Source organism: Mustela erminea, chromosome 19, assembly GCF_009829155.1.
Source record: "Mustela erminea isolate mMusErm1 chromosome 19, mMusErm1.Pri, whole genome shotgun sequence".
Classification (NCBI taxonomy): Eukaryota; Metazoa; Chordata; class Mammalia; order Carnivora; family Mustelidae; genus Mustela; species Mustela erminea.
The window spans coordinates 14,523,891-14,550,952 of NC_045632.1; the positions used below are offsets into that span (position 1 = coordinate 14,523,891).

Consider the following 27,062-nt stretch of genomic DNA (forward strand, 5'->3'; position numbering starts at 1 on the left):
TCTTTTCTCCCAAGACGCCCTAATCCATAATTTTGGGGCCACTTCCCACTCTGACCTCAAGTCCAAAGCTCAGGACTCTGAATCCGTATCTTCCAAAATCTTAAAGTTCAGAATGTGTCTACTGCTTCAGCCAAGTCTACAGACTGGGGGTGGCCCTTCCCAGGGCCCACTCTCTGTTAATCTCACTGAGATCTCCTCTTCTTGTCTTGCTGGTTTGTCCCAAGGTCAGCTGTGAGTCTGGGAGTGGGGGTGGGCAGGGACTATAGCTGGGAAATAAAATGGCACAATTAACAAATAAGACCAAAGTCCACCCTTCTCTCCCAGGTCATATAAAGGCAAACCACCCCAGCCAGCACCATCCGACCGTCTCTCCCAGGGTCACCATGCTGGCCTCAGGGTTGCTCCTCGTGGCTTTGCTGGCCTGCCTCACCATCATGGTCTTGATGTCTGTCTGGAGGCAGAGGAAGCTCTGGGGGAAGCTCCCTCCGGGACCCACCCCGTTGCCCTTCATCGGGAACTACCTGCAGCTGAACACAGAGCAGATGTACAACTCTCTCATGAAGGTGTCAGGACACGGGATGGGTGCAGTGGGGTGGGGCTGGGTGCTGGCCTGATTGAGCTGGGACTGAATGGCAGGGGCTGGGCAAGGTTGGACCAGAGTCTTCAGAGAGTGGAAATCTGCGGGTTGGGCTGCAGGGTCCCAGGCAAGAAAGAGCAGATCTTGGGATGTCCAGCCCCTTGAGTATCAGAACCTGGGGGCAAGGCATGCAGTAGGTGAGGGCTGGGCACAGGCCGGCTCCCAGTGGGGGCCGCAGCCTCTAAGCCCCCCACCTCCATCAGATCAGTGAGCGCTATGGCCCGGTGTTCACGGTCCACCTGGGACCCCGGCGCATCGTGGTGCTGTGTGGACACGAGGCGGTGAAGGAGGCTCTGGTAGACCAGGCTGAGGAGTTCAGCGGGCGAGGCGGGCAGGCCACCTTTGACCGGCTCTTCAAAGGCTATGGTGAGGAGCTCTGGGTGAGGGCTCTTGGCCAGGCACACCTGATGGCCTCAGTTTCCCCACTGCTCTTCTCCTGACTCACCCACCCGAGCCTGTGGCTGACTTCTACCCCTGTTCTCCTCTGTCCCTGTCCCTGGTTATTGTGGCCTCTCCTTTGCCTTCTGTAGCTTGGCTCAGGGTGTCTGCGTCCCTGTTCCCCCTGCTTTTTGCCCCATCTCCCCATTCTCTCCCATGGATGCCTCTTCTTCCTCTGGGTCCCAGGGGAGCTCCTGGGATTTCTGCCTTGGAACCCCTGTCCTCCGTCCCCATGTCCTTGCCTCTTTCCAGAATCTTTCCTTCCAACCCAGTCTATCTCTCTCAGTGTTTCTCTGACCCTCACTTGTCTCTCCGTCTCCCTCACTCCCCACCCCATTCCCCAACCCATCCTTCTCTGCTCCTGCTCTATGTCCACCTCTGTCCCTGCCCCTCCCCGCCTCACCACACCCTATGCTCCCTCCCTAGGGGTGACATTCAGCAACGGGGAGCGCGCCAAGCAGCTCAGGCGCTTCTCCATCACCACGCTGCGGGACTTCGGAATGGGCAAGCGGGGCATTGAGGAGCGCATCCAGGAGGAGGCGGGCTTCCTCATCGAGGCCCTCCGGGGCACGCAGGGTAAGCGGGGCTGGGAGTGAGCGAGAAGGAGGGCTACACCAGCACGAAGAGGGCTTTCTCCTCCAGGAAGGGGACTGGCTTGGGGGAAGACATCAGGGTTCCAGGCTCTGGGTCTTGTGTTGGACGTCTAAGTTCTCACTCCAGTGCCCTCCTCCAATCCTCAAGCTGGCATGAGACAGCCCAGTTGACGCTCCCCCAAATCCTGTCTCTCCCCAACCCTATCTCATTCCCCAGGTGCCTTCATTGATCCCACCTTCTTCCTGAGCCGAACAGTGTCCAATGTCATCAGCTCCATTGTCTTTGGGGACCGCTTTGACTATGAGGACAAAGAGTTCCTGTCCCTGCTGCGTATGATGCTGGGAAGCTTCCAGTTCACAGCTACCCCTATAGGGCAGGTAACCCGTCCCAGTCTTACTCTATAACACCCCTGCTACAAACCACCAGTTGATTTCCCATGTGTCCCATATGGACGGGTGTCCCAAACTCTCATCTTCCTCTAGTAGGGTACCCTCAAAACCAGCCCCCACTTTCAGACAACCCAACAGCTGCATCAGAACCCAGGACCAGTGCCCAGTACTCAGTTTCCAAAGACACCTGAATATCTCAACATTAGCTCCTCATGAGGAGAAGATGGAGAAGGAGAAGAGGAGAGGGAGAAGGAGGAGGAGAAAGGGGAGGAGGAGAAAGGGACAAAAGCTCCCAGTTAAGTTCCCCTAACTATCTAGACAATTGTCTCAAATTTGTGAGACCACATGACTGCTTAAATACCTAGACATGTGGCCCCAACCGAACCCTGCCTGAGTATCTGAACACCTACATGTGTTCTCCAATCCAGCCTCATCCGAACACCTGAAACCCGGATATCTCACCTACATTCTGGGACAGGGGCCCTCAGGCTTGACTCACATGAAAACTTACGTATCTCCTCCCATCAAGCCCCATATGAATCATAAACACCCAGACAGCTGCCTTTAACCCACTTCCTTCCTTACCCCAAGAAAGTCCCGCTCCCAACAGGACTTGCCTGCGAAATCTATCCTTCCTGGCCATTCTTCTTTCCCTTCCTCAGCTCTGCGAAATGTTTCATTCGGTAATGAAACACCTGCCAGGGCCACAGCAGCAGGCGTTAAAGGAGCTGCAGGGTCTGGAGGATTTCATAGCCAAGAAGGTGGAGCAGAACCAGCGCACCCTGGACCCCAACTCCCCGCGGGACTTCATCGACTCCTTCCTCATCCGCATGCGGGAGGTACAGCCCAGTGGCCAGTGCGGCAGTCCCAGAGTCAGGCAGACGGAAACCAGCTGGGATGGGGAGACCAGGGGCCCCTTCAGATCACCCCCGTCGTGACAGCCTCACAATCTCACGTTTGATACCCGGGCTGCTCCGTCTACCAGCGCTTGCCATGGGCAGGACCTGCGTGTGCACCATAAGGCAACGCTTCCACACCGTGCACTCATCGTCAGTGTCCCTTTCCTTCTAAAGGGTCCTCCCTTAAAACAGTGACACCAGGCCTGATGTGTAAAGGGCAGGGAGGTAGCCAGGGAGAGAGTGTGGGAAGGGCATTTGGCCAGAGCCAGACGCCCAAACAAAGCCCTCGCAGAACTAGGCTCTCTCTTCCCACCCGTGCTCTGGACCTAAGAGAGGTGCGCCCAGATGGAGAGACCCAGGCAGGGCTCTGAGGGCTGAGGGGAGGGGGCCTGGCCTGAAGCCCTCTCCCTGCAGGAGCAGAACAACCCCAACACGGAGTTCTACATGAAGAACCTGGTGCTGACCACCCTGAACCTCTTCTTTGCGGGCACTGAGACGGTCAGCACAACCCTGCGATATGGCTTCCTGCTGCTCATGAAACATCCACACGTGGAGGGTAAGGCTGCGGGGACGGGGCCCTGGCCTGGTGGCCACACCCCACTTCCTCTGAGCCCACTGCAATGTCCCCACCCTTCCCAGATGCCTGGAACCTCACCCATACCCTGCCATCCAGATGCTAGGCAATATTCTGCTGACTGTTAGTTGGGTTTCACTGGCTGTTAAAATACCAAAAATGTGTAAACTGATGGGCAAATAGCTCCCGTGCTGAGCCAAATGTATGTGAGACCACATACAGGTTGAGACCAGGTGAATAAGACACTGTCCTCAACAATGTTTATTGCCAACGTCTGTCTTGAATGGTCTATGCCCGTGTCACACAGGGATGTACATATTTGGACTACTGTCCTTCGCGAGACCCCCAGATACCTAAAGATGTTCCCCCTCCTCCCACAGCCAAACTCCATGAGGAGATTGACCGGGTGATTGGCAAGAACCGTCAGCCCAAGTTTGAAGACAGAGTCAAGATGCCCTACACAGAGGCGGTGATCCACGAGATCCAAAGATTTGGAGACATAATCCCCATGGGCCTGGCCCGCAGAGTCACCAAGGACACCAAGTTTCGAGAGTTCTTCCTCCCCAAGGTACTTTCCTGTCCCTGCTATGGGGACCTCCAACCTGCTCCCTGGGGCCCAGCATCCCATCCCCCTTAGAAGCTTCCCAGCCGCTGTCCCACTGCCTCACTCAAACACTTCCTCAACCACCATGTCCCTTCAACCTTCCCACTCAGAGCTTCTTGACTCCAGTAGCTCACCCAGAGCTCTAGCCACAGGGATTATGAACCCCATGTCCCCAGAAGTCCTCTCTCAAAAGACATGACTTCATTTCTAGACCTCCTCCCTCAAGGACACGAGTCTCATGTCTCCCAAACATCCCGCCTAAGAGGCACAAACCCAGTGTCTTTAAAACCTCCTGTCTCTGGAAGCACGAACCCTCATGTCCTCTCCACCCCCACCGTGGGAGACATGAACTGCACATCCCCCACACCTTCTGTCCTAAGAGACACAGAACCTGTGTCCTTCAAACTTCCCTTCACACAAGACATAAGCCCCATGTCTGCATAGCTTCCTGTCTCCAACACAACAATCTCCTGTCTCCCAAAGCTCTTCCCTCCATGGATCCACACTCCCACGCCTCCCCTTACTCATCACTTAGGGTACCCCAATCATCCCTCCAACCTCCATGCATTTTCAGCACACTGTGCCCCCACTCTGCCTTATCAAATACCCCCTCTCCTCCTCCCCAGGGCACCGAAGTGTTCCCCATGCTGGGCTCCGTGCTCAGGGACCCCAAGTTCTTCTCCAACCCCCGAGACTTCCACCCAGAGCACTTCCTGGATGAGAATGGGCAGTTTAAGAAGAGTGATGCTTTTGTGCCCTTCTCCATTGGTAAGAGACCACTGTCTGCTGCTAAGCCACCGCCCCCACCAACAGGGCCGTCTTCTCCTCAGCTCCCCTCTCTAAGGAGCAGCCTGATGTCTTTCTCCAGCTTGGAAGTCCTTCCCGTGATCGACCTCAGCTGCAACCCCTATAACTACTTGAGCTTCAGCAAAAGGATAAGGATGATCACACCTGTCTCAGGGATGGGGGAAATCAAAGCCCTTAGTGAGTCAGAGATTTGTCCACCGTCATTTAAATTCTTTAGGTTCCTCAGTTGGAGGTGAGAGCCAGCAGCCAGATCTGAGGGAGGGGCGTCTAAACTTCCCATTGCTACAGCTAGCTCACCCCCATCCCATGCACAAGGGAAACTGATGCTCAGAGAGGATTAGAGAGGTCTCTGAAAGTCTCTCAGGCCAGGCTCTTCCAGACCCTCATTCCTGGGAGAAAGCATATGGGGGAGGGTAGTGGGGCAAGGAGTAGTGAGAGCAGGTCTCACCTCCAGCCCTCCTCTTCTGTGTCTTCAGGAAAGCGCTACTGTTTTGGAGAAGGCCTGGCTAGAATGGAGCTCTTTCTCTTCCTCACCAACATCTTGCAGAACTTCCGCTTCAAGTCCCCGCAGCTGCCCCAAGACATCGATGTGTCCCCCAAGCTTGTGGGCTTAGCCACCATCCCACGAAGTTACACCCTGAGCTTCCAGCCTCGCTGAACAAAGGCAGCGAGAGCGCAGGGCTGGTTGGGGGAGCAAAGCTGAGGGAGGGGCAGCGGCGTAGCTGTCGGGAGGGGCGTGGTTGGGGGGCGGGGCTAGCGGAAGGGAGGTGGGTTAGGGAAATAGGCTCAAAGAGGATGGGAGAGGAAGAGGACAGGAATGGACTCTGCCTGTTCACCTTGGTGGAGGTAGATCCTTCAGAGGTGGGATGAGAGAAGGGAAATTATTTCTTGAGCAAATATTCTCTGTCCTGTCCATGCTAAACGCGTCAACTCGTTCACCTCGCCTAAGGCTCACAAACCGACGCAACAGGCAACGGTGTTTATGCCCATTTTGCAGGTGACAAATCTTAACCGATTCCCAAGGAATCTACAACGACGAAAAACCTCCTAATAAATGAATTTAGCAAGGTTACTAAACATACCCAAAGTTTTTGTTGTGTTGTTTTTTCCGTACGCTAGCAATGAACCCTAGGAAATCAAAATCAAGAACACAATACCATTTATAGTCACTCCGGAAAGCGACATAGGTAACTATAAATCTACCAACACAGACCCAGAACTTGTATGCTGAAAGCTTCCCACCACGGAAGAACAAAGCAAATCACTTTTAAATAGTCAACATAAGGGTGCCTGGGTGGCTCAGTGAGTTAAAGCCTCCGCCTTCTGCTCAGGTCATGATCTCAGGGTCCTGGGATCCAGTCCGGCATTGGGCTCTCTGCTCAGCGGGGAGTCTGCTTCTGCCTCTCTCTCTGCCTGCCTCTCTGCCTACTTGTGATCTCTGACTGTCAAATAAATAAATAAAAATCTTAAAAAAAAGTAAATAAATAAATAAACAGACAACCTAAATATTCATTGATAGATGAATGGATAAAGGAGGTGTGATAAATACATACAGTGGAATATTTTTCAGTCATAAAAGGAAAGGAAATCCTGCCAACACGGATGAACCTTGAGAATTTTATGTTAAGTGAAATTACCCAATCAGAGAAGAACAAATAATGTATGAATCCACTTCTGGACGAATCTAAAATAGTCAAACCCATAGAAGCAGAGAGTAGAATGGTGCTTGCCAGGGGCTAGAGGAAAGGGAAGAAGGGTGGGGGGTTGCTATTCAATGTGTCTAGTTTCCACTATGGAAACCGAGTGACTTCTGTCTGTAATGGTATTTTCCCCTCTGGCTACTTTCAGGATTTTTCTCTGTATCGCCAGTTTTAACCAATTTGATTGTGGCGTACCTTGGTGTAGTTTTCTTTTCTTTCTTTCTTTTTTTTTTTTTTAAGATTTTATTTATGTATTTGACAGATGGAGATCACAAGTAAGTAGGGGTGGAGGGAAGCAGGCTCCCTGCTGAGCAAAGAGCCCCATGGGGGGCTCGATCCCAGGACCCTTAGATCATGACCTGAGTGGAAGGCAGAGGCTTAATCCACTGAGCCACCCAGGCGCCCCAGAGGTGTAGTTTTCTTGATATGCCTTGTGCTTGAGGCTTACAGTGAGTTTTCACACCTCCTGTTCCTATTGCAGTATAAATGGCAGAAATCCAAGTGCTCGGTTCTAGTAACTGTCCTCGGCATCCCTCAGCCAATATGTTGTTGGAGTCCGCCTGTTTTGTTCCTTCTTAGTTTCTCCTTTTCCCAAATTCTCCTGTCACTTGTTTCTCCCTCCATCACATCCCATTCAGCTGGCACATCTAGATAATTGCGCTGTACTGTCTCCTCCATGGCTTTGCATGAATACAGGTGGGAATCCCTACTCCAGGGGCTGTGGTGGGCCTCCACTCCTCTAGCGTTTTCTGAGTCACTCTGTTTCAAATCCACCGCTCTCCGGCCTAGCTCTTCTCTTGTCTGACCAGTTCCCCATTCTGGTTCTGTTCCCAGAGTCAGCTGCTCGGAGCTGAGTAACCAAACCACACCCTGAATGTGGTCTTGACCCTTCGACAGAATGCTATAGGAACAGGAGGTGTGAAATCGCACAGTCCTCGGGAGAAGACTGGAGGGGTGAGAGTGTATCTTTTCCCCCCAGGACGCTCTCTGTGCCTAGAAGTAGAGGAGAAAGTTTGGGTAATAGGTGGGATAGAAGCTGGATTCAGAAAAGGAGTCGGCAGATGTGGTGTTTTTTCTGCCCCAGCCTTTTGCAGGAATCTAGGTCCTTCTGGGTGTGAGTTCATTGAGGGTTGCAAGTTCCTAGAAGGGAATTCTGCTTCTTTCTCATGCTTGCCAGGGTGGGATTGGGTATTCTAGGAGCCGGACATGTTTGGGGACCAGCTGAAGTTCTGCTTTCCTCCCCATCCTTGCCCGGCTATCTTGCTACTCACTAAATCAGAAGACGGACTAAGGACTTGCACATGAACGAGTTTCCCAACTCGTTCGCACTGTTGTGCGACACAACACTATTGTGTCGCACTGTTGACTACTGTTGCATCTCTGAGTTAGCTGACCTAAACTGAAAGTTCCACTAACTCATAGGCATTTCAGGACAGGACTAAGGTAACAGGGTCTCCTTAATGCGGTCCTGGACAATATGTCTTTGCCTGGGTTTATTTGTGTGGCTTGGAATGAAGCTGTGACTCATGCTAGACTCAGACGAAAGATTATACCTTGTAGCAGATCAGTTGTATGTCCCAACCAGGCTCTGGCCCCACAGATAGAGCACTCAGAAAAAGGACTATACCCTGTGACCTGGGGATCCTTTGGGTGGTCACTCATAAAAGAACCATCTCTAGGGAGCTAAAAAAAAAAAAAAAAAAAAAAAGAGGAGAGAAGAGGAAATAAGTCACTATAGGTGGCATGCAGAGGGCCACACTCCTAAGAGTGGACTGCTCTCCAGAACCTTTACTGGGTCCTGTGCTGCTGCTACCTGGGCCTCAGTCACAGCAGGGGTCCTGATCCTCTGGGTTATAGGGAAAAACATTCAGTGCCCCCCTTGGCACAGCAAAGAGATTAATTCAAACCTGACTTAAGCATTATAAAGTAACCACTGTCGTGTTCTTTATCCTTTCATCCATCAATGGATATTTATTTATTTTACGTATTTATTTTTTAAAATAATTTATTTATTCATTTGAGAGGGAGAGACAGAGAATGCATGAGCAGGGGGAGCAGCAGAGGCAGAGGGAGAAGCAGCCTCCCCGCTGAACAGGGAGCCCAACATGGGGCTTGATCCCAGGACCCTGAGATTGTGACCCGAGTGGAAAGCAGACGCTTAACCCTCTGAGCCACCCAGGCGCCCTGGTAGTTCTATTGTTAATATTTTGAGGAACAGCCATTCTGTTTCCCACCATGGCAGTAAGTTGGTAATTTACCAATTTACATTCACATCAGTGGTTGCCGCTTCCTGGCAGTGCACCGGAGGAGAATGAGGCACAAACAAGTCAGCTGAAAGAGAGGGAGCAGGGGACGAGAGTAGAGAAGACTGTCGCCCTGAACAACTCCTCATTCTCATATTTACTGGATATTAGACAGTAATTAAAAAAGGAGCCAAAGAAGACTGCACATTAACCATATCCCTTGTAGATAAACAAGAAGGAATATGAGTTAGACACTGATTATAAGTTTTATAGATAAGCAAGAAGAGAGGCAGGATATGCCTGGTCAAGCAGTATAGAATTTATAGTTGAGCAAGCACATCCAAAGGGATCATCTAATTAGCCATGGGCGATCTCTGGTGCTGTTCCTCCCTGAACCGGCCAGGCGTTCCCAGCTGCTCGACTTCAAGGACGTATATTGTCCTCTCCCCAAGAGGCCTGTTGCTAGTACATGTTTTTCTTAATGCTATATTTAAGCATGCTTGCGGGACTGGTATGATTTCTTATAAGTTATACTTTAAGTAACACATTGTTCTGAGGGACGGTTACAAACGGTGCACAAGTGTTCCAACCCACATCATGACCAGTATTTGTTATCTCTTTTCTCTATGGTATCTGTAAGGTATGAAATTATATCTCATTGTGGTTTGGGTTTGTATTTCTCTTATGAATAGGGATAATGAGGGGCGCCTGGGTGGCTCAGTGGGTTAAGCCTCTGCCTTTGGCTCAGGTCATGATCCTGGGATCGAGCCCTGCATCGGGCTCTCTGCTCAGTGGGGAGCCTTCTTCCCCCTCTCTATCTGCCTGCTTCTCTGTCTACTTGTGATCTCTCTCTCTCTCTCTGTCAAATAAATAAATAAAATCTTTTTAAAAATAAATAGGTATATTGAGCACCTTTTAATATATCTGGTGGCAATTTGTATGTCTTTTTTATTTTTTTTTAGGTAAGCTCCACACAGCATGGAGCCTCACATGGGACTTGAACTCACAACCCTGAGATCAAGACCTAAGGTGAGATCAAGAGTCAGATGCTTAACTGACTGAGCCACCCAGGTGTCCTGGTATGTCTTTTTTTGAATAATATCTATTCATGTTCTCTGTCCAATTTATTTTGAAAGATTTTATTTATTTATTTGACAGACAGAGATCACAAGTAGGCAGAGAGCAGGCAGAGAGAAAGGGGGAGGCAGGCTCCCCGCTGAGCAGAGAGCCCGACGCAGGGCTCCATCCCAGGACTCCGGGACCACAACCCAAGCCAAAGGCAGAGGCTTAACCCACTGAGCCACCCAGGCACCCCCTCTGTCCAATTTTTAATCTGGCGGGTATTTTTTTGATTTGGGGGTTTTGGGTTTTTTGCAGGTTTTTTTGCTATTGAGTTGTGAGAGAGGCTGAATGACATTCCCTGGTGAGTTGTGTGTGTGTGTATCACATTTTCTTTATCCATTCACTGAATTATAAAGCAAAAATGTACAAGTGGGAACACATCACTGAAAAATTTCTCCACTACAAATGAATAATCAACAAAATGAAAAGCAACCTTCAAAATGGGAGAAAATATGTGCAAACCGCTTATCTGATAAACAGTTAATATCCAAAATATTTCCCCCACTTCAGGATCCGTGATCGTGCATTATATTTAGTTGTAATGTCTTTTGTCTTCTTTAACCTGGAATAGACTCTCAGCTTCTGTCTCTCTTGACCTTGATATTTTCAATAGCAGAGAATAATTATTTTGGAAATTGTTCAGACTTCAATTTGGAGTTGCTTGATGTTTTCTTATGCATTTCTTCCAGCACAATTTTTAATCCTTTGGAAAGCAAAGCCTTTTTCAACAGACACTTAACATGACATCGTACCAAAGTCTAACTTTGATCTTCCATAAACTCTGCAGAGGTGAGCTTTGGAGAAATTCCTTGCAATTTCCAGTGTCTGTTGTCTCAGTTTCATGAGGCCCTATAGTCAAACCTTTACATACAGAATTACTAAATGCCACATGACAGGGTACCTGGGTTGGCAAACTTGGTTGAGATTCTTACTTTTGGTTTTGAGTCCTGGTCTCAGGGTCAGGCTCTGTGCTCAACATGGAGTCTGCTTCAGCTTCTTTGCTCATTCTTTTTCTTTCTCTCTCTCTCCCAAATAAATAAATAAAATCTTAAAAAAAAAAAAAAGACTCCCTCCCGCTCCCCCTGTGCACTCTCGCACTCTCTCCCTCTCTCTCTAATAAATAAATCTTTTTAAAAAAGACATATGCCTGTTCACAATGACCTCAAGCTAAGAGTACATCTTAGATCATCTGCAGCTAAGATTTTTGCCCTGTAATCTGCCTACAGACTTGGCTCACCTTGAGAAAAAAAAAAAAAAAAATCCGGGTGCCTGGATGGCTCAGTAGTTAAGTGTCTGCCTTCTGCTCAGGTCCTGATCCCAGGGTCCTGGGATCACTTTCCGCATAAGGCTCCCTGCTCAGTGGGGAGTCTGCTTCTTCCTCTCCCTCTGCCCCTTCCCCCTGCTTGTGCTCATATTCTTTCTCTCTCTCAAATAAATAAATGAAGTCTTTAAAATATACTTTATTTATTTCATCAGCCTTCTGTAGTTTTCACCGTACAGCCTTCGTACATGTGTTGTCAGATTTATACTTAAGTATTTTGTTTTTTTCAGTGACTAAAGTATTATTGTGTTTTTAATTTTGATTACCTAAAATATATAGGAAAACAACAACAGAAAAAGACATTTGTATGTTCAGTGACCTTACTGAATTCATTTATTACGAGGACATTTTTTGTTCTTGTTGTAGATTCCGTGGGAATCAGTTAAGCTTTGTCACCTGTAAGATGGGCATGAGCACCGTTCCCTGGCACATAGGTTTGTGTGTGTGACGCTCTTAGCACAGAGCTGACGCAGAATTCGATACAATAAATAATAAGGTTGTTGTTGTTGTTGTTATTATTATTATTATTAACAGTATAGTGTAAGGTTCCTCATCTTATCCCACCTCTTAAGGCTCTGCCTCGAGCAAGGTGAGCAGACAAAACTCCATTCCCTTCGTCTTCCTCTCCCATTCCCCTTGCCCTTCCTTCCCTAAGCCACCTCCCTCCTACTAGCCCCGCCCCATCATTAACCCCGCCCCCATTCGTAGCACTACCCCATCCCTCCCTCTACATTGCTTTTCCCCCAGCCCTGCCCTAGCACAGCCCTCCTTCAGCGGGGCTGGAAGCTCATGGTGTAACTTCGTGGGATGGTAGCAAAGCCCACGTGTTTGGGGGACACGTCGATGTCTTGGGGCAGCTGCGGGGACTTGAAGCGGAAGTTCTGCAAGATGTTGGTGAGGAAGAGAAAGAGCTCCATTCTAGCCAGGCCTTCTCCAAAACAGTAGCGCTTTCCTGAAGACACAGAAGAGGAGGGCTGGAGGTGAGACCTCCCTCTCCCCACTACCCTCCCCCATATGCTTTCTCCCAGGAATGAGGGTCTGGAAGAGCCTGGCCTGAGAGACTTTCAGAGACCTCTCTAATCCTCTCTGAGCATCAGTTTCCCTTGTGCATGGGATGGGGGTGAGCTAGCTGTAGCAATGGGAAGTTTAGACGCCCCTCCCTCAGATCTGGCTGCTGGCTCTCACCTCCAACTGAGGAACCTAAAGAATTTAAATGACGGTGGACAAATCTCTGACTCACTAAGGGCTTTGATTTCCCCCATCCCTGAGACAGGTGTGATCATCCTTATCCTTTTGCTGAAGCTCAAGTAGTTATAGGGGTTGCAGCTGAGGTCGATCACGGGAAGGACTTCCAAGCTGGAGAAAGACATCAGGCTGCTCCTTAGAGAGGGGAGCTGAGGAGAAGACGGCCCTGTTGGTGGGGGCGGTGGCTTAGCAGCAGACAGTGGTCTCTTACCAATGGAGAAGGGCACAAAAGCATCACTCTTCTTAAACTGCCCGTTCTCATCCAGGAAGTGCTCTGGGTGGAAGTCTCGGGGGTTGGAGAAGAACTTGGGGTCCCTGAGCACGGAGCCCAGCATGGGGAACACTTCGGTGCCCTGGGGAGGAGGAGAGGGGGTATTTGATAAGACAGAGTGGGGGCACAGTGTGCTGAAAATGCATGGAGGTTGGAGGGACGATTGGGGTGCCCTAGGTGATGAGGAAGGGGAGGCGTGGGAGCCACGCCATGGACCCACGGAGGGAAGAGCTTTGGGAGACAGGAGATTGTTGTGTTGGAGACAGGAAGCTATGCAGACATGGGGTTTATGTCTTGTGTGAAGGGAAGTTTGAAGGACACAGGTTCTGTGTCTCTTAGGACAGAAGGTGTGGGGGATATGCAGTTAATGTCTCCCACGGTGGGGGTGGAGAGGATATGGGGGTTCGTGCTTCCAGAGACAGGAGGTTTTAAAGACACTGGGTTTGTGTCTCTTAGGCGAGATGTTTGGGAGACATGAGACTCGTGTCCTTGAGGGAGGAGGTCTAGAAATGAAGTCATGTCTTTTGAGAGAGGACTTCTGGGGACATGGGGTTCATAATCCCTGTGGCAAGAGCTCTGGGTGAGCTACTGGAGTCAAGAAGCTCTGAGTGGGAAGGTTGAAGGGACATGGTGGTTGAGGAAGTGTTTGAGTGAGGCAGTGGGACAGCGGCTGGGAAGCTTCTAAGGGGGATGGGATGCTGGGCCCCAGGGAGCAGGTTGGAGGTCCCCATAGCAGGGACAGGAAAGTACCTTGGGGAGGAAGAACTCTCGAAACTTGGTGTCCTTGGTGACTCTGCGGGCCAGGCCCATGGGGATCATGTCTCCAAATCTTTGGATCTCGTGGATCACCGCCTCTGTGTAGGGCATCTTGGCCCTGTCCTCAAACTTGGGCTGACGGTTCTTGCCAATCACCCGGTCAATCTCCTCATGGAGTTTGGCTGTGGGAGGAGGGGGAACATCTTTAGGTATCTGGGGGTCTCGCGAAGGACAGTAGTCCAAATATGTACATCCATGTGTGACACGGGCATAGACCATTCAAGACAGACGTTGGCAATAAACATTGTTGAGGACAGTGTCTTATTCACCTGGTCTCAACCTGTATGTGGTCTCACATACATTTGGCTCAGCACAGGAGCTATTTGCCCATCAATTCACACATTTTTGGTATTTTAACAGCCAGTGAAACCCAACTAACAGTCAGCAGAATATTGCCTAGCATCTGGATGGCAGGGTATGGGTGAGGTTCCAGGCATCTGGGAAGGGTGGGGACATTGCAGTGGGCTCAGAGGAAGTGGGGTGTGGCCACCAGGCCAGGGCCCCGTCCCCGCAGCCTTACCCTCCACGTGTGGATGTTTCATGAGCAGCAGGAAGCCATATCGCAGGGTTGTGCTGACCGTCTCAGTGCCCGCAAAGAAGAGGTTCAGGGTGGTCAGCACCAGGTTCTTCATGTAGAACTCCGTGTTGGGGTTGTTCTGCTCCTGCAGGGAGAGGGCTTCAGGCCAGGCCCCCTCCCCTCAGCCCTCAGAGCCCTGCCTGGGTCTCTCCATCTGGGCGCACCTCTCTTAGGTCCAGAGCAGGGGTGGGAAGAGAGAGCCTAGTTCTGCGAGGGCTTTGTTTGGGCGTCTGGCTCTGGCCAAATGCCCTTCCCACACTCTCTCCCTGGCTACCTCCTGCCCTTTACACATCAGGCCTGGTGTCACTGTTCTAAGGGAGGACCCTTTAGAAGGAAAGGGACACTGACGATGAGTGCACGGTGTGGAAGCGTTGCCTTATGGTGCACACGCAGGTCCTGCCCATGGCAAGCGCTGGTAGACGGAGCAGCCCGGGTATCACACGTGAGATTGTGAGGCTGTCACGACGGGGGTGATCTGAAGGGGCCCCTGGTCTCCCCATCCCAGCTGGTTTCCCTCTGCCTGACTCTGGGACTGCTGCACTGGGCACTGGGCTGTACCTCCCGCATGCGGATGAGGAAGGAGTCGATGAAGTCCCGCGGGGAGTTGGGGTCCAGGGTGCGCTGGTTCTGCTCCACCTTCTTGGCTATGAAATCCTCCAGACCCTGCAGCTCCTTAAATGCCTGCTGCTGTGGCCCTGGCAGGTGTTTCATCACTGAGTAAAACATCTCATAGAGCTGAGGACAGGAGAGAAGAATGGCCGGGAAGTATAGATGTTCTCAGGCAGGTCCTGTTGGGAGCGGGACCATTCTCGGGGTAAGGAAGGAAGTGGGTTAAAGGCAGCTGTCCAGGTGTTTAGGACTCATATGGGGCTTGATGGGAGGAGATACGTAAGTTTCAAGTGAGTTAGGCTTGAGGGCCCCCGTCCTAGAATGTAGGTGAGAGGAATGGGCTGCGTATCTGGGTTTCGGGTGTTCGGATGGGGCTGGATTGGAGAACACATGTAGGTGTTCAGATACTCTGATGCGGTTGAATTGGGAGACTCCTGTTCAGGTGTTGACTTGTTTTCTTCTTCATAGGTGTTGAGGTATTCAGTTGGGGCGGGTGGGCAAGTGTTGAAGTGGGGGGAAAGAGCTGATCCTGTTTTAGATGTTCACAGAGGTGATGGGGGCACTTCTGTAAGGGAGTCAGCTGGGTTGGGGGACATTCTTTGGGTGTTTGGGGAAACATCCATCCAGGTGTTTACATGTGGAGGCGTCTTCTTGGTTGGGGCACCTGTCCAGATGTTCAGGTATTCCATTGGGCTCTGTAGGGACACTTATCTAGGTACCCAGTAGGCTGGTTTGGGACACCTAATGATTTTGGTGGGCTGTATTTTATAGCACCTGGAGCTCCTGTATTCAGGAGGTGGGCTGAGGTGGTCACTTGTTCAGGTGTTAAGATACAAAGAGGTGGACTGTCTTCCTAGGGACCAGTAGGTCAGTTGGGATGAAACCCATGTCCAGGCAGTATGGCTGGGCAGATTACATGTATCTTCCCTGCAGGCTCTGTCTGTTGTTTGTTTGGTCTGGTTTTTATTTTTTGGGTGGGGGGAGCATCTGTGGAGATATCCAGGTGTCCTTGGAAAGTGGGTATTCTAGTATAAGTGTTCCACTGTCCATGAGTGGTTTTGATGGAGAGGAGGAGGATGGTGGTTCGGGGCACCTGTCTCCACATGGGAAAGCAATTTGTGGGTGGTGGTAGGGGTGCTTTAGAGCGAGACTGGGACGGGTTACCTGCCCTGTAGATGTAGCTGTGAACTGGAAGCTTCCCAGCATCATTCGCAGCAGGGACAGGAACTCTTTGTCTTCATAGTCAAAGCGGTCCCCAAAGACAATGGAGCTGATGACATTGGACACTGTTCGGCTCAGGAAGAAGGTGGGATCAATGAAGGCACCTGGGGAATGAGATAGGGTTGGGGAGAGACAGGGATTTGGGGGAGCGTCAACTGGGCTGTCTCATGCCAGCTTGAGGATTGGAGTTGGGCACTGGAGTGAGGACCCAAATGTCCAACACAAGACCCAGAGCCTGGAACCCTGGTGCCTTCCCCCAAGCCAGTCCCCTTCCTGGAGGAAAAAGCCCTCTTCGTGCTGGTGTATCCCTCCTTCTCCCTCACTCCCAGCCCCGCTTACCCTGCGTGCCCCGGAGGGTCTCGATGAGGAAGCCCGCCTCCTCCTGGATGCGCTCCTCAATGCCCCGCTTGCCCACTCCGAAGTCCCGCAGCGTGGTGATGGAGAAGCGCCTGAGCTGCTTGGCGCGCTCCCCGTTGCTGAACGCCACACCTGGGGAGGGAGCATAGGGTGTGGTGAGGCAGGGAGGGGCAGGGACAGAGATGGACAGAGCAGACCGGATGGCCTGAGGAGGAGGATGGATTGAGGGCAGAGAGATAGGGAGAAATGACAGCTCAGGGTCAGAGAAACACTGAAAGAGATAGAGATCGGGTTGGAAGAAAAGAATCGGAAGGAGAGAGAGGCAAGTTAGATGCCCACAGAGATGGAGAGATGGAGACCCATAAACAGAGAAAGAGGGAGGGAGGGGAGGAGGAGTTTGATCTCTGTGGAGATCTGGGAAGTGGCAATAAAAAACATGAAGGATCCTAAGGCGGAGCTGGAGAAAGAGGAAAATATGGAGCGAGAACAGAGAAGGTCTGGAGAGAACAGAAACAAGGTGAGATTCTCACACAGAGTAGAAAGAGGCAGACAGAGGGAGACAGAAGCTTGGGGAAGTCAGAAGCAGAGTAGTTAGAGGCAAGGATACGGGGACGGAGGAAGAAGAGGAAGAAGAGGCATCCATGGGAGAGAATGGGGAGATGGGGCAAAAAGCAGGGGGAACAGGGACGCAGACACCCTGAGCCAAGCTACAGAAGGCAAAGGAGAGGCCACAATAACCAGGGACAGGGACAGAGGAGAACAGGGGTAGAAGTCAGCCACAGGCTCGGGTGGGTGAGTCAGGAGAAGAGCAGTGGGGAAACTGAGGCCATCAGGTGTGCCTGGCCAAGAGCCCTCACCCAGAGCTCCTCACCATAGCCTTTGAAGAGCCAGTCGAAGGTGGCCTGCTCGCCTCGCCCGCTGAACTCCTCAGCCTGGTCTACCAGAGCCTCCTTCACCGCCTCGTGTCCACACAGCACCACGATGCGCCGGGGTCCCAGGTGGACCGTGAACACCGGGCCATAGCGCTCACTGATCTGATGGAGGTGGGGGGCTTAGAGGCTGCGGCCCCCACTGGGAGCCGGCCTGTGCCCAGCCCTCACCTACTGCATGCCTTGCCCCCAGGTTCTGATACTCAAGGGGCTGGACATCCCAAGATCTGCTCTTTCTTGCCTGGGACCCTGCAACCCAACCTGTAGATTTCCACTCTCTGAAGACTCTGGTCCAACCTTGCCCAGCCCCTGCCATTCAGTCCCAGCTCAGTCAGGCCAGCACCCAGCCCCACCCCACTGCACCCATCCCGTGTCCTGACACCTTCATGAGAGAGTTGTACATCTGCTCTGTGTTCAGCTGCAGGTAGTTCCCGATGAAGGGCAATGGGGTGGGTCCCGGAGGGAGCTTCCCCCAGAGCTTCCTCTGCCTCCAGACAGACATCAAGACCATGATGGTGAGGCAGGCCAGCAAAGCCACGAGGAGCAGCCCTGAGGCCAGCATGGTGACCCTGGGAGAGACGGTCGGATGGTGCTGGCTGGGGTGGTTTGCCTTTATATGACCTGAGAGAAAGGCGGAGTTTGGGACTCATTATATAATTGTACCATTTCACTCCCCAGCTAACCCTCCCCCCCCAACCCTGGGCTTACTGCTGAGCTTGGCACACAGCCAGTGAGGCAGGAGGCGGGGACCCCAGGAGGATTAATGAGGAGTAGGGCCCCTGGACAGAGAGTGTTGGCCCTCGGGAGGGACCACCCCAGGACTGCAGAACTGATTGAAGCAGTAGACAAATTCCAGAACTGAAGATTTTAGAATTCTTATACATGGAGCACCCCCATGCTTTGGATTTTCGGACTCAGAGTGAGAAGGGACCCTAGCATTGCAAATTTTGAGGTCTCTAGAAATACGTACCCAGAGATCTGGGTTTAAGAGTGTTGGAATGCAGAGCACCAAGGTAGCTCAGTTGGTTAAGCATCTGCCTCTTGGTTTTGACTCAGGTCATGATCTCAGGGGTTGTGAGATAAGCCCAGTGTGAGGCTCGGGGCTGGGCTGGGTGGGGAACCTCCTTAAGATTCTCTCTCTCCTTCTGCCCTCTGGCCCCCTCTCTGCCCCTCTTCCTCTCCACCCCTTCCCTCACTGCCAGGCAATCCCTCATTCTCTCTCGCAAAAAAAAAAAAAAAAAAAAAAAAAAAAAGGTCTTGGAAGAGGAAATCCCAGGGAGTGGACTTGGGGGTCCTGGGGTGAGGGAGGACCCCTAGCTGTGATGCGAGGTTCCCAGAAGAAGTATGCGGAACTCCAGCAGGATCAAAGTGTCAGCACCTCCCTCAGGCTTTGACCTACCTTTGCTTTGGGCAAAGGTATCCCAGAATTCCCACGGGGACTTGAAAGCAAGGTCAGGATTGGTGTCACTGCCCCTTCTGTGGTTGGGAAAGGGGTAGAAGTCCAGAGCCACATTTAAGGGGAACCTTTCTTAGGAAGGAAGGGTAACTTGTGGTCTCCGTGCCAGAGGCCCTAGGCAGGACTTGGAAACAGTAAGGACATCCACCCATACGGTGCCAAGAAGTCCCGACTGTCTCAAGGGCTGTAACTGACAGAGAGCCTCGCCAGTCCTACCCAGACCCCTGGGGGAGCTCACTAGCTTCACCATTTCCATTGTCGCTGTTGGTAGAAGTGCTACCATCGGTCCCCGTCTGGTGTGTGAGAGTACTGAGGACAGAGAATAGGGGGGCAGGGGCTCCTGTGTCTCCTGCTCTGCATGCTTGCACCCCCGTTCTGGGGCTGGGTTTCCCACCAGTGGGAAGGGGGCACTCGAGAAGAGGAGGCAGAGTGTGAAGGCTTGGGAGGTCCCTTTGGGTGACTCCGGGCTCGGCAGGGCTGCTGGCAGCACCCAGAGGGAGTGACAGCAGGGAGAGGTTTGGGGAGACTCCGGAGTGGGGGGGAGAGCCAGGCCCTGGAGGCTGACAGTGAGAGAGAGGAAAGATGGTGGCCCTGCTGTCCTTCCCTCAGTCACCTTCTTCCTTAACAGTGAGATGCTAGGCTTTGGTGAGCCCTAACTGAAGAGCCAGTGCGTGAATGTGACCCCACGGAACCCCTCTAGCAGGGGCTCTCTCACAGCAACCCCCTTTCGCTGTTCAGAAGAGCAGGTCTCCCACAGCCACTTGCTCGAGGTCACACAGGTAGTGGGTAGGAAGCTGGGACTTGAACCCTGTCTTCTCCTGCCTCCACTGACTAGCCTAGACCATCTTGAGGGCCAAGTGGAGCCCAAGTTTAGCAAGGAGTGGTGTGAGATTGGCATTAGCGTTGGACACAGAGATATGCTAGCAACTTCTGCCGTTAGCGTCGGTTCACTCCTGCTAGACACTGGAATTGAAAGCAAGTGGACCCTGAACTTGATGCCAGGAGAACACTCACAGAGCCACTTCTGGCTGCAGGAGGGTCTGAGAGCAGGCCCCGGTGGCCACTGGGGCTGGCGCCGTGTGGCTCAGAGGTTGGTCCCAGCTGGCACTGACATGAACATCATGTGGGAGCTGGACTGGCCTCCCGTGGGCCTGATCAGGGCCCCAATGGGAAAGAGGCAGCATCTGATGATTGGAAACCTGCCTCCACCCACTCAGATGCCAGCTCTGACTTAGGACGAGTGCAGGTGGGAGAGGATGGCACTCTCAGGACAGGCATGTTGCTCCGAGAACTTTGAGTTTCTAGACCTCTAAGCTGGATTCCTATAGGGAGGGAACGAAGAGCAGAAAGCAAAACAGAGATAGGAAAGTTTGTTGGTTTTAAAGGGAACAGAGGAGGGAAGGATTAGCACAGGCTTGGTGGCTATCAGTCCCTTTAATCCCAAACACCAGCCTACACCTGGGCTGGTGACAAGCCTGGCCATGCCCCGCCCCCCCTCCACTTCCCCTTGGTCTTCCTTGGCAAGGAGGGAGGTAGAATTTCGAGAGTTTGTTTGTCAGTGAAGTTGGCACCAACCAGGGCACGGAGCGTTCAGACAGGCTGTCATGAGCTGGGGAGGAGTAGGGCCTATGGCCGACAGAAATACTTGGTAACAGAGGTCAAGTGTGCCTGATTTTGTTGGTAACTCTGGAAACTGGAGCGAGGCCAGCATCTGTCATCACATTCCTTCTCCCCCAGAGGCAGGAGTATGCCAGGCCAGCGTGCAAACAGCGTGGGTGGAGATCAGTTTCCAGGGTGAGTTAGGGCAGCGCCCAGGAAAATCTCTTTCCCTCCCTGGGACTCAGTTTCCCTTTCTGGACAATGGAGCAGCAGTGAAGCACTCAGTGAAGGCATGGATGAAAGATCTTACTATTGCTTCGTTGTTGGGGGACCATGAACAGGTCACCTCACCTCTCTGAGCCTCCTGGAGCCAAGGACAGGATGTACCTCTTAGCTTATTATGGGAGGAGTCATCGATTAATGGGTTCGAAGTACATGGCCATTAAGTGCCAAAAATGAGTAGCTGTTCCCATTACTCTGTGGGATGATGAGTAAGGGATTCAGTAAGGGATTCTCTAAACCCCCTTCCAGATTTTACATTCTCTGGTCTAAAGCTCCAAATATTTTTCTTTGGGAAAGGAGGAAGGGAGAGAAAGCCTTGTGGGAATGTGCCTGCCCTTCCTTCTATTTTTTTTTTTTAAGGATTTTATTTATTTGACAGAGATCACAAGTAGGCAGAGAGGCAGACAGAGAGAGGGGGGGAAGCAGGCTCCCTGCTGAGCAGAGAACCCGATGTGGGGCTTGATCTCAGGACCCTGAGATCCCAGGACCCTGAGATCATGACCTGAACCCAAGGCAGAGGCTTAACGCACTGAGCCACCCAGACACCCCACCTGCCCTTCCTTCTTTGGTACAGCTGAGCCTTCCCCCCTGGAGCTGAGAATGGAACATGGAGCTTGGAGACAGGCTTCTGGAGGCTCGGTGGAGTAGGCAGTGAGTGGGGAAGGTGGATCAGGGATAGACCCGCAGGCTGTCTGCCCCTCCTCAGAGCACTTTGCCCATCGGCTGTGTCTCCCCTTGCATCTGACTGTCTTATTCTTTATTCTTTGTCTTCCCTGCAAGTCCGCCTGCCCTCCCGCCCTCTTGTGTGCTTCTGGGTCTTTCTGTTCCTGCCAGCGTGTGAAGCGGGTTCTCCTAGATGCCTCTGTTGTGTATCTTCTTATTTATACGTCTGTCTACGTGTGTCATTCCGGGCACGTGCTTGGGATCTCTGCACATCTGAGCGTGTGTACGTGTCTGCGTGTCCATGTGGATATATGGATTTATGACACTCCCGTCTGTGGAGTGTTTGTGCGTAAGCGGGTCTCCATACCTGTTTGTGTCTAGACATGTCCTTCTGTGTGTGTGCGCAGGCCAGTGTGCCCGAATGCCTGGCCGTGTGTGTGTCTGTGGGCAACCGAGTACATGGTTTGGAGTACGCCTGTGGGAGGACGTCTGCGTGAGTGTCCGTGTGTCCGCCCTGACGTCTGACTGTGCATCCACACGTGTCTGTTTGCAGGTCCTGCTGGTGACTGTGTAGGGCTGTGTGGATGGACGTTTTGTGTGTGTGTGTGCTGGCGTCGTGTGTAGGCACGTGGGCCACGCTGTGTACACGTGGCTGCAATCTGCTGGTGCCTGTCTGTGTGTGCTCAGAGGCAGCCCTCGCCCAGCTCCACTTCCCGTCTTAAAAACACGAGTAATTCCCTATTTGTCAGGGTGTCGTGTCCCTGGGCATTCAAGGGTCACACCAGGCAGAAAAGGGCTGCATGGGACAGGTGTGTCCTGAGAGCATTCTGAGGTGGGTCAGCTCCTATCGGATCAAGGCGAACGTCCATTCCGAGAATTCCCTCCCACAGTGCCCCCAGCCTCCTAAGCCACTCAGCACATTTAAGACAGTCATCCTCCCAGGGCTGTCACCCCGCCACTCTGTCCCAGCCTTGTTGAGGGATGCTGAGGACACAGGGGTGACCCTGAGCCCTGCCCTCCTGAAGCCAGCACAGGGCTGGGGTGAGAAGGTGCTGGCAGAGGGCTGGGCTGGGGGAGCTGGGAGGGAGGCGCAGGTGTCTGTAGGGGCCCAGAAAGAGCCCCTGCTTCACGCTTGTCAGTTCACGCTGAGCCACTAGAGGGCCACGTAGGGGTTTTTCCAAGGCAGGATGGGGACAGTGGGGAGGGGAAATTCTGGGCAGAGGAATCTGAGTGCCAAGACAGGGGAGCATGGTCAGGTATCCTTAGGGTGGAAGGATCTGGGCCATGTGCACTGATGAGGCTGAAGCCATCAGCAGGAGTCAGACCTGCTGGACCTTGTGCGACTGGGCGGAGAGTGTGGACTCTGTCCTAGGATGATGGCGAGCCCCAGAGGGTCTTAGGCAGAAGAAGAGATTTGTGTTTCGGAGAGCTTGTTGAGATTTATGGAGAAGAGGAGACTACAGGTCCAGAGCCACGGAAGTGGCTTCCATAGGCTCCAGGGGACAGAGGACGGGACCGTGAGCATGGAGAGGAGGCGGGGGTTGGAGAAAGGGACAGAAGGAAGAACCAGTTCTTACCTGGTTATGTGCTGGCTGTGTGGGGTAAGGTGAGGGAGGGTCCCAGTGTGGGGTAGATGGCGGTGCCATTTATCGGTTGGGGACACAGATCAGAAGCAGGTTTGAGGAAGGAGATAATGAGTTCCATTTTGGACACTTTGGGAACTGGGCACAGTCCCTGCTTCTAGGGATTTCTCCGACCAGTGGGACAGCAGACCCAGATCAACTAAAGTCCTCAAGGACCCCACGAGTGCTCATTAGTAATTATGTGTCATAGTACTAGTACTCGGGGCTGAGGGCTGGAAGGGCTTCCTAGAGTCAGTGTTGTTGGAGCTGGGTCTTGCAGGAGGAGTTCACAGGTGGGGGAGGAGCGGAGGGCAGGGCAGAGAGAGCCTCACAGGCCAGGCCCCTGCTCCCTGTGCCAACCTCATCAATCAGCTTGCTGTCCTCCACCTCCTCGCCTGACCCGAAACTCTCCACAAACCTGGCGCATGCCCGCAAGTGTGGCTGAAATCTACGACCTCTCCCAAATGAGAATGTTTGTTTTGTTTTGTTTTTTAGTTGGTGTGAAGGGGCAGCTGGCTGGCTCCGTCAGGAGAGCATGCAACTCCTGATCTTGGGGTTGTGAGTTCAAGCTCCACGTTGGGTGTGGAGCTGAAAGCGATAAGTACATAAATTTAAAAAAAATAATAAATCAAGGAATACTTATTTTAAAATTACCATTTTTAATGCAAACAGCTCATGGCATTTAGTACATTCCCAGAGTTGAGAAACCAACCACCTGTAACTAATTCCAAATCCTTCCCAGGTGAGAATCTTAGGTAAGCCTTCTTGGTTCAAATTTAAACGCTAGCCCTGCTGACAATGGTAGCATTCAGTGAGCTCATGATGTTACTGTGTGAAGTTTTTACAGGCATGATCTTGCTAAAATCCTCACAGCAAGCCAGTGAGGTCGGGTTGACCGTCCCCAGTTGCAGACGAGTGAAGCAAGGCCCAAGGAGCAGGGAGTGAGTTGTTTTGGGCTCCACAGCTGAGCAGGGTGGGACCTGGGCATGGCCTCCTGTTGTTGACTCTAAATTTCATGCTCTTAACCACCATGCTGGGTGGCCAAGTCCTCCCTTCTCTTTATGAGACATTAGAAAACTGTTCCTGATAATCCTGTGGTTCTTGTAGGCCTAAAACAGAAGATTCCGATTGTATAAAGGAAATAAAAATAAAAGAGTTCTCTTCATGGGAGGGACGTTTGACCTTCTGTTATGTTTGCATTCTTTGGAATATTAAACCAAAGACCCAAGCAGTGTCACCTCAGTGAAGCAGAGAGTAGAACAAGGGTTTTGGCTAGAGTGAAGTGTTTGGGTTTGGGTTTCATGTGACAGCAAGGACCAGGGTGAGTGGCGGGAGGGGAACGCCAAGGAGCAGAAGAAAGTCAAGCTTCTTTCTGTCTGGTTGTTGGGACAGCACATGCCCACCGGTGTGCCTTCTTGCAGGAGCAGGGCAGGCCTTGGAGGAAAGAGAGGGAGAACATTTGCCAGAAGACAAGGACGAGGAGAGAGACTCCAAAAGAAAGGGTTTTATGAGAGTTTGGAGAGTCATACTCTAGAAGTGCTCTGGGGACTCTCTGACTCTTAGTGGTTGAAAATCTTAAAAATAACAGCTATCAACTCAAAATAAAATCTTTTAAAAAGGGGCGCCTGGGTGGCTCAGTGGGTTAAGCCGCTGCCTTTGGCTCAGGTCATGATCTCAGGGTCCTGGGATCGAGTCCCGAATCGGGCTCTCTGCTCAGCAGGGAGCCTGCTTCCTCCTCTCTCTCTCTGCCTTCCTCTCTGCCTACTTGTGATCTCTTTCTGTCAAATAAATAAATAAAATCTTTAAAAAAAAAATCTTTTAAAAAGGAGGGCGCCTGGGTGACTCATTAGGTTAGGCAGTCTGCCTTCAGATCAGGTCATGATCCCAGGATCCTGGGGTTGAGCCCTGTGTCCAGCTCCTTGCTCACCCAGTGTCTGCTGCCCCCTCTCCCCCCACCCCTGCTCATGCTCTTTCTCTCTCTCGCTATCTCTCTCTCAAATAAATAAATACAATCCTTTTTTTTTTTTTTAAGACATTTCATACCTTGCTGTTGGGAATGTACATTCAAACAATCCCTTAGGAAACTGGCAGTTTACTAAAACAAAACACATTATTAATGAATGAGGCAGCAGCACCGGGGTGTATTCTAGGAGTGTTGAGTGCACATGTCCCACAAAAACCTAAGTACTAGAATGTTCACAACAGCATTGGTCAAAACAGTGGAACACTGGAAACAACCCAAATGCCCAGTGGCTATAAAGTGGGTTAGTAAATAATAACTATTGAATAATTATCACCGATGTGAAAAAACCCAAGCACTAAAAGAAAACATTCCCATGCTGTGATTCCATATATGTGAATTTCAAAACTGGGCAACACAAATTTGTAAAGGTCAGGACAGTCATTGCTTCGGGGTAAAAATGACTAGATGGGACACAGAAGAGTCTTCCAAAGTATCAGATACAAATGTAGAAATTCTTCAAGCCCATTCATTCAATATCCGTGCCCATTACTACATGGAATTTATAATTATCAAAGAAAAAAAAAGGCAAAAAATTGAAAAGGAAATAGCAGGATATATACAAAAATGATAGTTTGCTTAAAGTAGCTTCCTGTGCCACCTGGGTGGCTCAGTCGTTCAGCAGCTGCTTTCAGCTCAGGTCATGATCTCTGCGTCCTGGGATCGAGCCCCGCATCAGGCTCCATGATCAGTGGGGAGCCTGCTTTTCCCTTTCCTCTACTGCTCCTCCTGCAAGTGTTCTCTTTTTCTCTCTCTGTAAAATAAATAAAATATTTTTAAGAAGTAAAATAATAATAATAATAATAAAGTAGCTTCCTTAGGGAGCACGTGGCTGGCTCCATCAGTAGAGTGTGCAACTCTGATCTCAGGATGGTAAGTTGGGCACAGAACCTACTTCAAATAAATCAACAAAAATTTGGGGCGCCTAGGTGGTTCAGTGGGGTAAAGCCTCTGCCTTCGGCTAAGGTCATGATCCCAGGGACCTGGGATGGAGCCCCACATCAAGCTCTCTGCTTGGCAGGAAGCCTGCTTCCTCCTCTTTCTCTGCCTGCCTCTCTGCCTACTTGAGATCTCTATCTGTCAAATAAATAAATAAAATCTTTTAAAATTTTTTAAAAAAATTTAAAGTCATTTCCTTTGGCTGAGGGGAGTTAAAGGTAGGAGGATAGGCTGGCTCAAGCCAATTTCACTATTGATTTACAGCTTTTGCATTTGGAAGCAAGTGAGTAACAGAGTAAGTTAACAAACCTGGGCAGAGGTTTTGTATCTTTCCAAATGAAGGAAGGAGAAATGATTGGGCCAGCAGCCCAAGAAAACCTGGGTTGGTTGGGGGGGCAGGAGGGGGCGCCCTTAGTGGAGTTCACATAGTCACAAGCAATGGTCATAGGGTTCTGATCGTCTTTAGGTTCTGTTTGAAGGGCTTCACATTCAGTGACTCACTTAATCCTCTCAACAATCCTTTGAAGCAGATACAACTATTATATCCCTCTTACAGATAATTAAACGACCTCCCAGCTAACCCGAGTCATTTGCTCAAGAGAGAATAGAGAGCAAGAGGCAGACCTGGGATTTGAGCCCAGACAGCTTGATCTCAGAGCTATGCCCTTAACTACGTTGTTAGGCCTTCTCTCTTGACAGGCAACATAAATATACAATCCCAAAAATGAGCTTCTAGGGTTATGGCTCTTCTGCTTCGTGTCACATGTTCAGAGGTGGTTCCAAAGTCCTGATGAGTGAAGATGAAGGCTCTTCTGCTTCTGTCTGGCACTCTGCCTGGACCAGTTCTTTTTCCATCAACATGGATGCAAGGTGACCTACTACAGGTCCTCCTGCCCTCAAAGAGTCCCGCTGGGGTCCTTGGAGTCTTTTTATGGCATCAGACTTAAACCAGACACATCCTGATCTATAAGAGGGGTTCTAAGAAAAATGAGCTTCAGGACACGTGGATGGCTCAGTCGGTTAAGCGTCTGTCTTCGGCTCAGGTCATGATCCTGGGGTCCTGGGCTGGAGCGCTGTGTCAGTCTTGCTCAGCAGGGAGCCTGCTTCTCCCCCTGCTTGTGTGCACTT

General features: G+C 51.3%; 2 protein-coding genes across 2 annotated transcripts; one reads left to right on the plus strand and one right to left on the minus strand.

Moving 5' to 3' along the window:
- Positions 1-372: 372 nt before the first annotated feature.
- On the plus strand, positions 373-6,023 carry LOC116579908 (cytochrome P450 2A13-like). Its single transcript, XM_032325860.1, has 9 exons — positions 373-563; positions 841-1,003; positions 1,502-1,651; positions 1,886-2,046; positions 2,721-2,897; positions 3,372-3,513; positions 3,912-4,099; positions 4,762-4,903; positions 5,419-6,023. Exons 1-9 carry the CDS (start codon positions 384-386, stop codon positions 5,598-5,600), a joined length of 1,485 nt encoding a protein of 494 aa, XP_032181751.1. The 5' UTR covers positions 373-383; the 3' UTR covers positions 5,601-6,023.
- A 5,611-nt stretch (positions 6,024-11,634) lies between these two features.
- LOC116579117 (cytochrome P450 2A13) lies at positions 11,635-17,954 on the minus strand. The gene is made up of 9 exons (XM_032324075.1): positions 17,736-17,954; positions 17,296-17,458; positions 16,407-16,556; positions 16,011-16,171; positions 14,796-14,972; positions 14,181-14,322; positions 13,595-13,782; positions 12,785-12,926; positions 11,635-12,280 (listed from the first exon to the last, which is right to left on the minus strand). The coding sequence occupies exons 1-9, from the start codon at positions 17,913-17,915 to the stop codon at positions 12,099-12,101; spliced, it is 1,485 nt and encodes a 494-aa protein (XP_032179966.1). The 5' UTR covers positions 17,916-17,954; the 3' UTR covers positions 11,635-12,098.
- Between the last annotated feature and the right edge of the window lie 9,108 nt (positions 17,955-27,062).

Excerpts from the sequence above, each read along its gene's own strand:
- LOC116579908 (XM_032325860.1), top strand. The coding sequence starts at position 384 with ATGCTGGCCTCAGGGTTGCTCCTCGTGGCTTTGCTGGCCTGCCTCACC. Across the intron at positions 1,004-1,501 it reads CCGGCTCTTCAAAGGCTATG|GGGTGACATTCAGCAACGGG; the intron begins GTGAGGAGCTCT and ends CTCCCTCCCTAG. Across the intron at positions 4,100-4,761 it reads GAGAGTTCTTCCTCCCCAAG|GGCACCGAAGTGTTCCCCAT; the intron begins GTACTTTCCTGT and ends CCTCCTCCCCAG.
- LOC116579117 (XM_032324075.1), bottom strand. The coding sequence starts at position 17,915 with ATGCTGGCCTCAGGGCTGCTCCTCGTGGCTTTGCTGGCCTGCCTCACC. Across the intron at positions 13,783-14,180 it reads GAAACATCCACACGTGGAGG|CCAAACTCCATGAGGAGATT; the intron begins GTAAGGCTGCGG and ends CTCCTCCCACAG. Across the intron at positions 12,281-12,784 it reads TTTTGTGCCCTTCTCCATTG|GAAAGCGCTACTGTTTTGGA; the intron begins GTAAGAGACCAC and ends CTGTGTCTTCAG.